The following is a 16,236-nucleotide window of genomic DNA, read 5'->3' as shown; positions in this document are numbered from 1 at the left end:
TCAGATCATTGTCAATTGCTTCTAGCTAGGGTGTCAAGAGCAAGATACAGGTTGGAAACCATTTCAGTTTTTGGATTGTTGGTTATATCATCCGCAGTTTCTGGCTACTCTGACATCGTTGTGGGAAGTTAGCTGTCTTCAGTTTCTAGGACATTACCTGTTGCTTAAGAAATTAAGCTATCTTGCTAAGCATCTTTGTCTATGGAACCATGAGATTTTTTGTAACGAAGAGAACAGGCTGCTCACTCTAAACACCAGAATTGCTGAGATGGAAAACAAGCAGGCCGATAGTATGTTGACAGTGGAGGAGACTTTGATGTTAGGTGAGCTAATTAGGGAGTAGTGGGATGTTAGTAAGCATACTGAGAGTATTTGGCGTCAAAAGTCACGGTAGATCTGGTTCAAATTGGGTGATCATAATACAAAGTTTTTCCATATGGTTGCAAACTTCAAATGCGCATGAAATTATGTATCTGCTATTACTTATAATGGAAGCACCCACATCACAGCAACGATTATTAAGGAAGCTGCAGTTGGTTTCTACTCTGGCCTTTTTCAATAGCCTACAACGAAGAGGGCTAGTATTTTGGGTTTTAAGCATCTGACACCAGAAACGTCTGCATGGTAGGAGTGTTTAGTAACAATGGAAGAGCTTAAAGCATCATTGTGGGACTGCGATGGTTCAAAAAGTCCTAGTCCAGATGGCTTCAACTTCAAGTTCTACAGGAAAGTTTAGGGGCTGATATGTCATGACTTATTGGCTTTGGTTACTGACTTTTTCACAACAGCAAAATTACCTAAGGGACTTAATCTTGCTATTGTAACTTTGATACCAAAGACCAAGTTTCCAACTCAATTCTCAGATTATAGACCCATTAGTTTGACTCATGGTCTCTATAAAGTTGTTGCAAAGATTCTTTCTAACAGACTCAAGCATGTCATCCGGGATCTTATTAGTGATAGTCAGACTTTTTTTATTACTGGATGTCGGATTGTTGATGTTCTTATGATAGCTAATGAGGTGGTTCAGATTTGTAGAGCTCTAGTGTGCTTACAGCAAAAACTTTAGAAATGGCTAAATGGAAACTGGGTATGGAACGTCATCTGGAGGAGAACTCTTAGAACTTTTGAAGTTGAGCAGGCAATGTGTTTACATCAAGTCCTTCAGGAGGTAAGAATGGATCATACTAAACCAGTCGAAGGTATGGACTCTTTGCAAAGATGGGAAATTTACGGTGAAATCTTGGAATACTTTAATTGATACACAGGTTTGGAAGTCTATGGCTCCTCAAAAACTTCAGGCTTTTATTTGGTTGGCCATTCAACAAACACTATGTACTACATCTTTCCTATGTTGTCGCCCAATTTTATCCTTGGATCAGACCTTTTGTCCATTCTGTAACACTGTAATGGAGACTTCAAATAATATGTTGATTCACTAACAATTTGCGTGGACATTATAGACCAAATTCTTTTCATGGCAGGGGACTTTTTGATGTGTTCCACACACAAACTTGATGAGCTCCTGAATCAATGGCCAATGATGATTAAGGGCTCATGCTTTTGTCTGACACTCTATCAGTTATTTTCTTGGTTAAGGAATTGTAAGGCTAATTTTCCTTACACAGATAATGATCTTCATTTCAATGTTGAAGACATTCAAACCTGGATAAATAGCAGAAGGCAACACTGAATGTTTGTATGGCCATGTCGCAGGCATTTCTTTTGTTTATCTAGTTCTTTTCTTTTTTCATCAGTTGGTACTCCTTTTGTAATAACTTCATCTTTTCATGGTTTCTGTCATCTAAATGGCTAGCATGTTCTTAATAAACCTTCGATTATTATAAAGATAAGCAATACACTATAAATAAGACAAATGCTGACGAAAGGAAAGGCTTTCAAGCCTGGTTTTCAAGGACAAGCATTACACTATAAAGACTAGAAGAGGAAAAAAAACCCTATCCTGAAATAGTTGACTCGACAAAGAAAATTCCTCGAGAATTCTAGGTTCCTCTCCGACAAACACTGAGAAACTGCAAATGTTGTCAACTACACAAAATTTTACCACCCTTCCTTCCAAAACTCACCAAATGTTGGCAACTACACTATGTTTGTTTGTTTTTATGGTGTAAATGATTTTTAAAAATATTTTTTATTTAAAAATATACTAAAATAATTTATTTTAGATTTTTTTTTATTTTTAATATTAGCATGCTAGAACTACCAGAAAATATTAAAAAATATCAATTTAATATTTTTTTAAGCTAAACACAAAAAAATTAATTTAAAAAAAATCAAATTTTTTTAGAAAGATGGTTAAGCTTCAAAAGCAAACAGTTTTTAAAAATGTGTTTGATAATGCATTCAACCCGTTTTTCAAAATGATTTTTAATACGTGTTTCCTTAGGAAATGCTCTTCTTATCAAATGGGATCATTGCAGCAGTTGCAGGTACCATTTTAAGATAACCCAAAGATAGACCTTGCAAAGGATTCGATTCCCTTGATAGCCTATCGATCATGGTCCACGCCTAAATGATCGAGTGGATCTCTGAAACTCAGATTATATCAGAAACTGTATTCTTCAAATACACAGTTATAGTTAAAGGATGCTCTTTTAAATTAATACATGTTCGTCAATGCTTTTAGATGGACTCCAGGCAAGAAATTGGCAAAAAGGCTGCTTAATTCAGAGTAAGTTCTTCCCACAAAGAATCTAAACACATGGTAGCTTGCCTCTGATGCTTTTTCAAGATATTACATTGCCATTAGCCTTCCACAGCAGAAATATATAGAATGCAGATCAAGCGGAGTCAATATGTAGGGGGAAGATAACACAGGCAAACACTGGGCAGACTAGGACTTTCACTGAGCATGCAAGTGACCTGAAAGATTCACATTCACCACTGCCATTAATTTTCTTCACATGGCCGATATCGACAGATCCTTCTTATCATTATATCTTAACACTGTTTCTACAGACTTGAATGGACTGATGGTTAAGAAAGTGCTTCTCTTTTAACTTCAAAGCACACGCAAATTGGCAGTAAACTTATTCATCAAATATCCCCCATCACCTTATCTGCTTTTTTTATTCTATATGTTTTAGTCTTTCTTCCTCTCACTTTTGAGCAAATCTCTCAGCGGGAATCCCCAGCCAGATATTAGATCTCTTTATCAGCAATCTGTATGGCTATATGCTGATACAAATGGAGCCTTAATTTGACGAATATGACATAGAATTCGATTTAGTGTTCTGTGCTGTGCTCATTTCAATAAAATGAAAGCTCTCCAAAGTAGTGACAAAAAGATGCCATACGATCCAGTACATGGTAATCCGATCTCACTCGAATAGGTTCACGTCCACTTTCATCACTAAATTGAAAATCAGGAATAATAATTATCCATGTAAAATCTATAAAAATAAGCTCCATGGGGCTGACTAACCAGTTAGGAGAAAAGAATGAACACTACAGGTCAGATCAGAGAATAATTCTAAAGCAACATTACAGCAAACATATAGCAGCGAAGTACAGAATGCTAAAACCAACAATACAGCATAAAATCAAAACACCTAGTTCTTAAACCATGGTGGCTCTAGGTCCCAAAGATTCACGTCTTAAAGACCAATCAGGGTTTTGATCAGAATAGCACCAAGTCGAAGCAGTGAGAGTATTTGTCCATGGATACCATACACAAAACTGAAATAGGGATTCTGTTTTGTCACATGATTTGAAGGATTTTGTAAGCTTTCAGGGATCCGGTATTCCTGTATGAGTGTTTTTTTAGAAGGCTAACACTAATTTCAAAAATGAAGGAATCTCAAACAAGTGTTGGTGATTTGTTTAATGCATGAGAACAAACAAATGAAATCTGATTTGAATAAGCATAGAGATTAACTTCGAAGATACTGGCAGTAATGAAACCAAGATGAGTGGCAGAATAAGCATAAAGCAAATGAAATTTCAAAGCCATGAAAACGTAAGTCATAATGGAAGAGCAGAACATGAACTCCCGTGTGACACGAGTGGCATGATGGTAAGAGCAGCTCAAAGACACCAAGACAGGTTCCCAAGGTTATTGGAAATTAACCAACATGCAAAAGAGACAACAGAGAAGCTCTTCTTTTTAGTCTGACTAAAAGCTGTTATTTTCTGCAAGAGATCAGGTGGTTGTTAAAACCAAGCGACAGTGTCGCAGTTTCTAGAGATTCGAAAGAATTTCATTCGCTCATTGAATGCTTGAATACTATCTGATTGAAGGATGAGAAATGATCGACGATCAATGTCATTGAAAGTTTGAAAACTTTTTATCTACAATACTCCTTTTGACAGTTTGATATATGTTTCTATGCCCAATGCTTCCTAATCAATCATCAAAGGAATAACTTATATCAATTGAGATGGAGAACTTATCGATTGCTATTGTCATTGGTTAAAAAAAAGAAAAAAAAGGATATAATATCTTTGGATATCACTGCAACTACCACGCGACCAAATTGGGAAGGATTCTAGCGGTTTAGATTAGCTATCCAGCAAAGGTTCCAAGGTTGTAAATAGTATGCGCCAGCAGCAACGATCATTCAACACATGACTATTTTCAGCTGTACTGCCAAGAGCACATTCCTTTTGTAGAAACATCATTGTAGGTCTTTCTTTTATATTTATTGGGATCATAGATTGTTCTTTGAGATCAATACAACTCGACTTGGAATATTGAGCAATCCACCATCCTTCCAACTAGTCAAATATAGGAAAGAGAAGCTTTTTTATAAAGCAAAAGCGAGGTTACAATTATTTACCATATTCTGACTCTGGCATAACAAACAGAAAGTAATGAGAAAACCAGCTTAAACAGGATAAATGATACGGAAAGCAAAGGCCTACATATAGATACATGTATGAAAATACGTATCTTGTGAACAACGTTAACGTTATCTAAGCTATGACACAGAATAGATAGCACTTAATTCACAAATAAGTTGAACAGTAATGACGAAACATGGAACCCTTTCCTTTTGTCATTGGTGGATGAAAGCCTTGAGATGGGACACCATCTCTTGAACGCGGATTTGGGAGAGATGAGAATTAAGTAGAACTTGAAATGCATGGCCAACTCCTTTGTAAATCATTTTTTCTACCCTCTTACCAGCATTAACCAAAGCAGCACAAAACTCCAAGTTTCTATCCTTAAGTATATCCATCTCAGATATGCATACCATTGTTGCTGGAAATCTTTGATCCCGCAACTTGCTCGCACCGTTTGCTAAAGGGTTGCAGTATGGATGATCACGGGTAGACCCTAAAGGCAGTGATAACAGCCAATACGTGTCAGAAGCCGATAGAGTCAGTGCTGAGTTAGCTGGTTGAGTCATGTTTTTCTCGGACAAAGTTCGTGCCTCTCCTCCAAAGAAAGGTTGGATCAAGATGATGCCCTTGAGACACAAAGGCTTAATTGTCATGCAATCAGGATTGTTACTGGACCCTAGCCTTGTAGCCATATTGTATGCTATGTTTGCTCCAGCACTGTCACCAGCTAAGAAAAAGCTAGAGAAATTGCACCGACTTAACCACCAGTTATGCTCAGGAGAACAATTTAGAGTCTGTTGTTTTACCCACATAAGGGTCTTGATGCCGTCTTCGTAAGCAGTAGGGAGACGGTTTTCTGGGGCTAGACGGTAGTTTACGGATACAATGATGCAACCTGCTTTAGAAGCAAGATTGGCCAAGAACTCATGGTAACAAATCCAAGCAGCTGAAGCAACACAAAATCCACCTCCATGGAAGTAAACAAGCAAAGGCAGTATGCCTGAGCGTTTTGTGACGTAAATGCGTGCCCACAAGTTAGTGAACTTATCGATAACAACATCTTTTGCTGTCACATCATCTACTGGCGCCACATTGCAAGGAACATTAGGAACTATAGGAGGCCTTTCGATGCGTCCATCTTTGTAAACTCTGATGAGTCCTTCAATTTCTTCACTGATTACGCCGTGAGAGTTCTTGCTCATTTGAAGATTTACTCTTGGATCAAACGAAATGGCAGCCATATTTTTTCTTATCATGCAGTGGGGTGTAATGGAAAATTTGGTATGTTCTGCTATAAATCTGAACTCACTTTATATAGAGAGTGAAAGATTAGGTCCAGGATAAACTTTAAATTGAGAGGGAACCTTCCTTTTCTTTTTATCTGACAAGTAGTCAGGCAGTTGAGCTCATGCTATGACATCACTGAGATTCTCACATCATGTGGAAACTGTTAAAAGATTTATGAACTTGTAATTTTTCGAAATGGCAGTAAATGACTATCACTGTCATCAAGAAACTTTTCTATCTGAATTTGCTGCAATAGTTGATCAACATGAGCCAACACCTGAGGGAAATCTTATCCTTATCCACTTAATATACCTTTTGAAGAAGAGTGAATGGCGCCAGCTCGAATTACAATTTGACTTTTGTTGTTGGATAGATACATGTGGATACAGTCTGAATTCTTCATTATAAATAGGGAAGATAATGGAAATCAACGTGTTCAACTTCAAACATGATTTAGAAGAAAGGAATATGATGGAGTCAAACTTAATGACAGTTAGATTCCTAGTTTATTCTTTGAATTATTCTGACATTTTGCATTTTTCCACATTCTTTGTTGTTGTCATATTGTTATTGCTGCTTGCTTCATTCCATAGTCCAGTTACAGAATTACAAATGAGTATGCATGTATTTAGAACCACCAGTCTCCGTCATTGGACAAGGTTTATCCACATATAAAAAAAAATATTAAGCAAGCAAATTAGCATGTGCTTGGTACACAAGGAAAGCAAGTGTATTTGAGAATCCAAGATCATGTATAGCAGGGGATCTGGATACATATCTACTGCTGCAACTAAAGTTCAAAGTTAGAAATCTTGCTACTGATATGCCAAGGCTTTTAATTACTGCACTCTTGAGTTGATTTTGGACGGCGAACTTTATACACCAAATATCCTCCAACATTATTATCTAACTTTTGACTCTATGATTTCCAAGGTGTCCTCTTCCAACTTCTTTCGCGCAAATCCTTGTGTTGTAATCTTCAGATGGAATTTAGATCTCTTGTATAGCCGACATGGAGATAGGAAGATAATGACACAATGGTTAGTGGTGCACTTGCCATATAGATATGCTGCCCCATTATACAGAGAGATGCCTTGACCATAGAAGATAATGACACAGTTTAGGCATTGATTTCATTAGAAACTGAAATCTAGTTTGAGCTCTCTCTGCTCGTTTCAACGGTACAAAATTCTTCCTGTAGTTCAAAAGTGGTACTTGGCAAATGATTCTTTATTCTGCAGATATATCTCCTAAAGGATATGATCATGCTAGCTATTGTTGAGTTGAAATGAGAGCAAAGCGAATCCTTTTCACATCAATATTGCAAGATGAACTTAGTTTCCTATCAAGACAACTTTAGCTATAGACTGTTTAAGCACATTCATTCACCTGTTCTAGATATTGCTTGGTAAGAAAAAGAAAAGGATAACAGGAATCTACAGGGAGAAGTATTGAGCATGTGTTAACGAAGCTTCTTGAATTTTTATTCCTTTGCCCGAATCTTGCCTTCTGTTCACCTTTCTAGTATTCGTCAACGAAATAAAGTTGTTTTCCTAGGCATTTTATCTCCCCCGGTTAACGGCAAATGAAAACGCACTCAAAGTATTGATGATTCATCTTCATATTTTTCTGCAAAAGAATGAAAATTCAAGTTGGAAATTTCGCTAGAAAAGAATTTGTGCTCTCTAAGGGCAGAAAATGAAGCTTTCGCCACCCTTTGAGTTCTGTCAAATTTGGGGAATCACCCATGCCTATATTAAACATCATCTAACAATGCCCTTATTGCTCAAACACTTTTTTTTTTTAAAAATGATGAAGTAACTTTTCAACGTTAGTTATATAAGCACATAATGCATTAGTCAATGGAGTCACCCAACTTCCGTATCATTCAAAATCTTAAAATGCTTGTTTGCTAGCTCTTAAAGTAGATTCACGAAGAATTATAGACTGAAAAGGGAAAGTAAAAGATTCATTGTAGAACCATTTTCTTGGAAGGGAAATGTGCGGATATGCTTTACAGAATTGTTCCAGGAAGTGTTTGTGAACTCAGAAAATCCCCCCATGATGGAATCACATTTTCAGCATTCATATATAAAAAGAAAGGCACCTAAAATCGCTCTATCTGCCATGAAAATCTCGAACATGGAATAAAGAGCCATGTAATGTGTCAGCTAAAGCCAAGCAGCATTATTCGTGAGCCTAAGGGGTTGTTCTGGGTTGAACAAGAGGTGTTTTATTTTCATGCTCAAGTGAAACTTCCACGGATACTTGGAAGGCGGAGATACCTTCTGAGATTTGACTATTTCTGTGGTGCATAAGGAAGTTCTATTTCACTTGTTCTTCTCTTCAGAAAATTCATATTTTATTCCAAATCATAAATATTTACGTTGTATCACTGACTAATGCTAAAAGATTGAACATATGAGAAAGGTAAGATACTTTTGTTCTTTTTTTTTTCTTATTGGGAAGGAGTGGCAAGATCAATGTTTCTGCAAGAATGCAATATTGAGCTGGTCCCATTTCAAAGATTTTGTGCCACCATAATCATGAAAAAAATTATTTACTTCAAAGTCTAATCCCATTGAGAAATTCAAAGCTGAAGATCTTTTTCACAAGAACCAGTGTCTGGTGGGTCATTTTCACCTCAGATAGCCTCATTAGAGTAAAAGTCTAGATTCTTCTGATCCTTACATTCCACCAGAAATAAGTCTTTCGAGCCCCGATAGGCAAATGGGCTGCAATCTTTCTCTTTATTCCTAAATACACTTTCTTCTTTCTGATCTCCTTTTTGACCGAAGTCCGTGGACAGGTAAAAAAGTTATTTATAATGAAATCTTACTGGATCAATGTTCTTTGTCACGAGATCTCATTGGATCAAAAATATTCACCGAATGTAACTTTTCTTGTTAAAATTTAGAAAACCATGAACTGTTCTTAAAGTCAACAGATGCCTCAGTGCCAGAATCAACATGGCCAGCAGAGACTGGTAGTTTGTAGAAACCATCTCCACCATTTCTCTATCTTCACTGATAAGCACACCAAGAGTAGCAATTCACTTGCTCTTCATTCTTGGATTTGAATTCTGTAAAAGTTTGATACTGAGCATTGAATGCTGCAGCCTTAACTTGTTATTGTTCATTCATCATTCTTCACCTTACACTTCCTGCCATGTTTCAAAACAATTATTTTCTCATTTGGGTATGTAAAAGTAGGAAGTTTCAATTGAGTCCCTCTCTCAGTCCATCTACGGATTTAGTCTAAGGTTCATTCTTCATGCAAAAAAAAAAAAAAACAGTGCCCTTTTGAAGGGAGTCTGTCGTTTAGATATTTTTATGATAATCTCATGCAATATTACACAATTCAAAATTTATATGCCCCTGGAAACTTAATTGACAAAAAATTCTTTGAGGATTTGTTTGAAGTTCACGATATAGTTGAGGAGCTAATTCGAGATTTTTTCTAAAAGATTACTATATATTGATGCATGCGATCTTCTATTATCCCATGATGTTCAGTTTTGATTGGTTGGTACTCTCCACATTGGTGACTTAGAAATTATTTGTTTCTGTATTTTAAAAAATATTAAAATTTTTTTGTTTTATATTTTAAATTGATATTTTTTAATATTTTTAGATCATTTTAATATATTAATATCAAAAATATTTTAAAAAATAACTATAATAACATTTTCAAAGAGTCTATTAATATTTGTCTTAATTCAGATTTTTCAAAACATTTTTTCCATCCTATGAACTGAGACTTGGTAAAGCTTTGGAGGCCGGGCCAAACCTGTTTTTTACTCCTTCCATAAAGCACAACACTCACATATAAATTAAAAAAAAAAAAACCCTCAACTCTGTACTTTTTTTAAAAATAATATATCAGTTGAATTACAGGTTTATGGAATCAGAACAGAACTTTTGTTTAAAAAGAATTAAAAATAAATTGTACAAAACTTATTTAATCATTTTATTATCAAATCATTTTCTTATTTTTCGCAATTGTAAACCTCTCGTTTTATTTGGGTCAACTTCAAATTAAATTAGAGCCTTTCTATGATATATATATATATATATATATATATTAAATGAAATATAAAACAAGTTATATATGAACGAGCACAAACTTTTAAATTGATTTAACTATCTTTTTGTTGCTTAAATGATTTTCTTGTTTAATATATGAAATTATTTTCTCGAACAAATAAAGAATTCAAGAATTTAGGGATCCATTTTATAATTAATTCAGAGTTACGGTACCACTTTGAGGTTTTCCCTAAAACGAAATTATTAAATATTACATAAACTACCAGAAAGCCCTAAAAAAACCCAAGCAACGCAACGCAGGGACAGTTCCTCTCCTCACTTCCATTAAAACTCCGAACAACAGTAAACTCACTCACACTTCTTCTCTTACAAGTTTTGAAAGGAAAAAAAAAAATGTCGATAAGAGTATTAAACCCTAACGCGGAGGTTCTCAACAAATCGGCGGCGCTTCACATGAACATCAATGCCGCTAAAGGTTTACAAGATGTTCTAAAATCCAATCTCGGCCCCAAAGGCACCATCAAGATGTGACTCTCTCGCTGTTTTGTTTTTTTCTCTCGGAATTTGCTCTGTGTTTCTGCGATTTAATTACTTTGCGTTTTTGTGTTTTTTAAGGCTTGTTGGTGGCGCTGGAGATATAAAGCTGACTAAGGATGGAAACACTCTTTTGAAAGAAATGGTTAGTTTTCTTCCGTTTGGTTTTCTCGATCTGAATTTTTGTGAGTGTTTGCAGAATTAGGGTTTAATGTTATTATTTCTCTTTTTAGAAGCGAGTCTGCCCTAAGTGATTAGCATATTTAAGTTAATGAGCTTTAGGAGCAACTTGATGTGAGTTTAAATTTTAAATGCTGAGATAGATCTAGTAAACAAAGGTTGTGTTATCTGGTGTTTTGAATAAACAATGGGTGTTTATTGCTGGGGTTTTTGTGGAATTGTGAATTTGCTTGAATTTCTCTGATGGTTGCAGCAAATTCAAAATCCGACGGCCATTATGATTGCAAGGACGGCTGTTGCCCAAGATGATATCAGTGGAGATGGTACGACGTCTACTGTGATTTTTATTGGAGAGCTTATGAAGCAATCTGAACGGTGCATTGATGAAGGTTAGTGATGTTCTTTAGTTTGAACTAGCTGTATTAGTTGTTGTGGCTGTCTTTCTTGAGTCACATACTTCTGAGTTTTCTGTTTTAGTTTGAGCTAGCAATCTTCTAACACTGTTTTCTATTCTTGATACGCTTATTGTTTCAAATGTTTCGAACCGAATAAAGAAATTCATGTTGTGACATGATAGGATAGTAAACAGTGTTAGAAGATTCTAATGCCTTAAAGTTCAAACAAGTTGGTGTTGTTCAAGGGTTGCATCTGTGTTGTGCATGCGTGTTGCACAGGAAATAATAGATTTTCATATTCTTGTGTATTTGACCTTTGGCTAATAAAATATTTATTGCACTAGAATTTATCATCAAGGACATTGGTTCTGTTTTTATACCTTCTCTGATGAAAAAAGAGTCGTATTATGGTGGTTATTTTAATATTTTTATTCTGGATGCTTGGTGTGCGGTCATGAGTTTCATGTCAGAAAATCTTGAACTTGCTCATTTGGTGTTTTAGTGCTTGTCAGGGTAACCTGTTTTATTCATGGGAGTACTTTTTTCTTCAGGGATGCATCCACGTGTATTGGTTGATGGTTTTGAGATTGCGAAAAGAGCCACTCTCCAGTTTCTTGAAAAATTTAAGACTCCCGTGGTCATGGGAGATGAACCTGACAGGGAAATTCTTAAAATGGTTGCTAGGACAGCCCTAAGGACGAAGGTAAGTTCTATTCATTGGTTTACTCCTAGTTTAGGTCCAGATTGGATCTCATTTAAAGTTGACCTTATTCTCTTGTACAGCTGCATGAAGCTTTGGCAGATCAGTTAACTGACATAGTTGTCAATTCGGTGAGTGTAGCCAATGGTGTTGATATATCTTGAGGCTGCTAGAAAAAGATGTTTAAGTACAATATTGAAGACTTCTATTTTTGCATTAACTGTATTGTGCATTATGCAGGTGCTTTGTATTCGAAAGCCTGAGGAAGGCATTGATCTATTTATGGTGGAGATTATGCACATGCGTCATAAATTTGATGTTGACACACGGCTTGTAAGTTTTTCATTTAATCTGGATTACCATGGTATATTTTTCAGGTGGGATGTGTTAAAATTGACTTGTAACTCCTGACATCCTGACTAAGAATGAGGAATCTAAGATCTCCAAGAACCCTTCCATTTGAAATGGAATCATTGATCTTGAATGGGAGGCAGTAGGTGGAATCACTGCCATTTTCCATCATTCAACCTTTATTTAGTAAAGTAATGCTTCATGTCAAAATTATTTCTCAATGCTGGTACTTTGGATTAGGTGAACTTTCCAAGAAATTGATGATTGGTTTAACCCAAGTTCATAGCTTGGACAACTTTTAGTTCTTGTTCATCCTTTATCTTCTTTGATATAATTTAGTCTTTCGTAGATAAATATTCTTCTCTTGTCAAAAGTTTTGGACCCTCTATTTACTTATTCTGCTTTCCAGGTTGAAGGTCTTGTTCTTGACCATGGTTCTAGGCATCCTGATATGAAACGGCGGGCAGAGAAATGTTTTATCTTGACATGCAATGTGTCTTTGGAATATGAGAAAAGGTATTCTTCTTGTCAACTTGAATTTAATTGGAATTGATGCTAAATATGAGATATCAAGTACTCTGTAGATGCAGCTGTGGCCAGTTTCAGTTTATTGGAAGCTAATATTTTTCTCCACAGTGAAATAAATGCAGGATTTTTCTACTCAAATGCAGAGCAGCGGGAGGCAATGGTTACTGCTGAAAGGCGTCAGGTCGATGAAAGAGTTAAAAAAATTATTGAACTAAAAGATAAGGTTAAGTGACACATTTTAATACATTTAATGTTCATGCTACTGTCTCTGTCATACATGTTGGGTTTTCTGAAATGTTTTTTATACTTTTGGTCTTCCAGGTTTGTTCTGGTACAGACAACAATTTTGTGGTTATCAATCAAAAGGGAATTGATCCTCCATCATTGGACCTTCTTGCACGAGCAGGGGTAAGTCATGGAACAATTATGTTCTATTCTTTAGTGATCCAATGCTAACAATAAATAGCTACTTAATATACATGAATTCACATCAGTTTGCTGCATATCATGCTTTATGTGTTAGTGCTGGGTGTTTCCTTTTGGTTTTCTTAGGGTGTATGGCATGAATAGGGGTTAAATATTACAATAGAGATCAATTTTGTTTGTTGGAAATATTATGAATGGGTGGATTGTTTAGGGAAATAGAGTTGCCCTCCAAGAGGGTGCATCTATTAACCTTGGGAAAAGAAAGAAAAGTTTTTTTACTTGGGGGGATGGCAGTTGGGTTTGTGTTTCTACGTACTCCTTAATTCTACAGAGAAGTTTTAAGAAGATAACATTATGTTGAACCGATTCTGAAAGTTGTAATCAGCTTTAGTAGGATCATGATTCCATAAGTTGTTAATAGTTATATGTGATAACAAGTGGTTGCACGTTTTGGTAGCCTTACAGCCTCATTCTCTATTTTTATTGTTGTAAATCATGTTGCATGCTGAATGAAGTAATTATTAAAAGAAAACAAGCAAGATGCTTAAGTTGATGAAGATACAATATCCAAAGGAGTATATCTTTTTTTCTTTTCTCATTATGGAAAAGCATATTCTAGAGACCATTTGATGCTTCTGTAATTCTATTGATTTCATGAAACTATGGATGTGGGAATGGAGACTTGAAATGGTTTTTCATTATAGTTTAGATTTTGAAAATGGTAGAATACCTGCCACCTGTATGTGGCTCCAGTTTTAAATTGTTACAAACGAGACTGGGTTTGTTAAATGCTTTGCCTTGGATTGGATTCCTTTTTTCATGGTACCTACTGATAAATGTAAGATGACTTTTGCTAGTTTGAAAAGTGGTTGGTCTACCTGCTTGCCATGTTGTTGCTATATTGAATGTGATTGATCTAATTTCATGTTCTGTAGATAATTGCCCTGCGAAGAGCAAAGAGGAGAAATATGGAACGCCTGGTTTTGGCTTGTGGAGGAGAGGCTGTGAATTCTGTCGATAGTTTAACTCCTGACTGCCTCGGTTGGGCTGGACTGGTGTATGAGCACGTCCTTGGTGAAGAGAAGTATACATTTGTTGAAAATGTAAAGAACCCCCATTCTTGCACTATCTTAATAAAAGGTATAGAAGCATTTAACATTGCATAATTGTGTATGATTTTCATTTTTTTTGTTTTAATTGCTATCAGTTGGTCTTCAAACCATCTGAATGATTTTTATTTTGTTTGTTTTAATTGCTTCCACTAGACCATTTAGCCATCAGGCTGGAGGATTTAGTTTACGTTTAAGATTTTCTCTTATATGATGTGTATAATCCTTGCAATTGAGCAATGCAGCAGGGATCAATTGTCACTTGACTTCTTTAATGTTACAGGACCCAATGACCATACAATTGCCCAAATAAAGGATGCTGTCCGTGATGGCTTGAGAGCTGTAAAAAACACCATTGAAGATGAAGCTGTTGTGCTTGTAAGTTCTGCTTGAAGAAATCTATGAAACTAATGTTTGTCATAAATTGATTTATATAAAAGCCTAGTTGTCCTCATTGTTGGTGGCTTTGGAAGTTATATCATGTATGAGCAAGTTATGTTGCTGCTCAAGTGCCTTGTGCTTCATAAAAAAAAAAGCAGTTTTCTTTCCCACTCAGATAGTCTCGCTTGTTTTCTTCAGGGAGCAGGAGCTTTTGAATTTGCAGCCAGGAAATACCTAATCAATGAAGTCAAGAAAACAGTTAAAGGGGTAAATGTCTGCCTTTTTTCTGTATTTGAGTAATTATTCCCATCTCCTGGTTAATTTTAAACTAGTGTTTGCAAATTTGGAACAGCGTGCTCAGCTAGGTGTTGAAGCTTTTGCTGATGCCCTTCTCGTGGTGCCCAAAACACTGGCTGAGAATTCTGGGCTAGACACTCAAGATGAGATTGTCACTCTCACGGTAACTATTGCTGGGATCCATGCATCATCCTTTTGTATTTTGGGGGCAAAAGACAAGAAAAGAGAACTGATTCGATAGTTTCTTGCTTGTTTATTCAGGGAGAGCATGACAGGGATAACATCGTTGGAATAAATCTCCAAACAGGAGGGCCCCTTGATCCTCAAATGGAGGGTATCTTCGACAACTACTCTGTCAAGCGCCAACTCATAAACTCAGGGTACTCAGGAACTCCAAACTTTTTTGTTATCTATCCCTCCCCATGTCTCTTTCCTTGGTCCAGTTTTTCTTATGTTTTAGTTTCTTCAGCATGCTTATTTAGCTCCTGTAGTGGCCTGTGGCTTATGGACTACATAAATGTACATAAAGAGATACTTTTGCCAAACTTCCCATGAATGATTAAACAATAAGGAACCCCTTGAAGTTCTTAAGCTTTGAACTTTTAATACATCTTACTCAGCTATAATCATGCTACTGTAATTTTCCAGGCCTGTTATCGCATCCCAATTGCTGCTGGTGGATGAAGTGATTAGGGCTGGGCGGAACATGAGGAAGCCAACTTAGTCAGTGATGCTCCAGGATATTTTCTTTTTCGCGTCTTGAGGATGCAGTGCTGCCTGGATGTGTAACAAAATCTTTTGTGCTTTTATGTAATGGAGGATGGTTGTGTTTGTAGGATTGTGATAGAGGGGATCTCGTTGTCTCATGGAATTTTGATTTAGAATGAACTACTATCACTTGGTTTCTCGTCTGTTTACTTCCATTTTAGCAAGCTTTGTCTTTTTTCCCCTGCTGTACTGTGTTTGGGGGCCATTTTTTATAGCCCCTGACCAGAAATTGCGTTTTGAAAGGTCTGTGTTCAATGTAGTCCATTTGGTATCCTTCTTGTGCAATTGCCCTCAAGCGGCGTGGGACGGTATCATGTATTTCGAGGGCTTTTCCAAGTTCTCGTGGCTCCAAAATTTATGAGCTGCTCGGCTTGACATTCTCCCTCGAATCTAGGGCAACTGGATGTTCTTGGGTTTCCAGTCTTTCT

The 16,236-nt window shown here is 36.3% G+C and overlaps 2 protein-coding genes across 2 annotated transcripts; one reads left to right on the top strand and one right to left on the bottom strand.

The window, feature by feature from the left end:
- Nucleotides 1-4,798: 4,798 nt before the first annotated feature.
- Nucleotides 4,799-6,061, bottom strand: LOC133670555 (probable carboxylesterase 17). Its single transcript, XM_062091068.1, has one exon. It carries the CDS (start codon nt 6,045-6,047, stop codon nt 5,019-5,021), a length of 1,029 nt encoding a protein of 342 aa, XP_061947052.1. The 5' UTR covers nt 6,048-6,061; the 3' UTR covers nt 4,799-5,018.
- Nucleotides 6,062-10,409: 4,348 nt separating this feature from the next.
- LOC133671582 (T-complex protein 1 subunit zeta 1) lies at nt 10,410-16,067 on the top strand. Its single transcript, XM_062092371.1, has 15 exons — nt 10,410-10,666; nt 10,755-10,818; nt 11,107-11,242; nt 11,800-11,951; nt 12,032-12,079; nt 12,189-12,281; nt 12,709-12,815; nt 12,936-13,050; nt 13,149-13,235; nt 14,189-14,393; nt 14,646-14,740; nt 14,942-15,010; nt 15,096-15,203; nt 15,302-15,420; nt 15,689-16,067. The coding sequence occupies exons 1-15, from the start codon at nt 10,533-10,535 to the stop codon at nt 15,762-15,764; spliced, it is 1,608 nt and encodes a 535-aa protein (XP_061948355.1). The 5' UTR covers nt 10,410-10,532; the 3' UTR covers nt 15,765-16,067.
- The last annotated feature ends 169 nt before the right edge of the window (nt 16,068-16,236 follow it).

The sequence above is a fragment of the Populus nigra genome, chromosome 13 (genome assembly GCF_951802175.1).
Source record: "Populus nigra chromosome 13, ddPopNigr1.1, whole genome shotgun sequence".
Taxonomy (NCBI): domain Eukaryota; kingdom Viridiplantae; phylum Streptophyta; class Magnoliopsida; order Malpighiales; family Salicaceae; genus Populus; species Populus nigra.
The sequence above is the reverse complement of the archived record's forward strand: the minus strand, read 5'-3'. Positions and strand labels throughout refer to the sequence as shown.

Excerpts from the sequence above, each read along its gene's own strand:
- LOC133670555 (XM_062091068.1), bottom strand. The coding sequence starts at position 6,047 with ATGGCTGCCATTTCGTTTGATCCAAGAGTAAATCTTCAAATGAGCAAG.
- LOC133671582 (XM_062092371.1), top strand. The coding sequence starts at position 10,533 with ATGTCGATAAGAGTATTAAACCCTAACGCGGAGGTTCTCAACAAATCG. Across the intron at positions 11,243-11,799 it reads TGAACGGTGCATTGATGAAG|GGATGCATCCACGTGTATTG; the intron begins GTTAGTGATGTT and ends TTTTTTCTTCAG. Across the intron at positions 15,421-15,688 it reads CGCCAACTCATAAACTCAGG|GCCTGTTATCGCATCCCAAT; the intron begins GTACTCAGGAAC and ends GTAATTTTCCAG.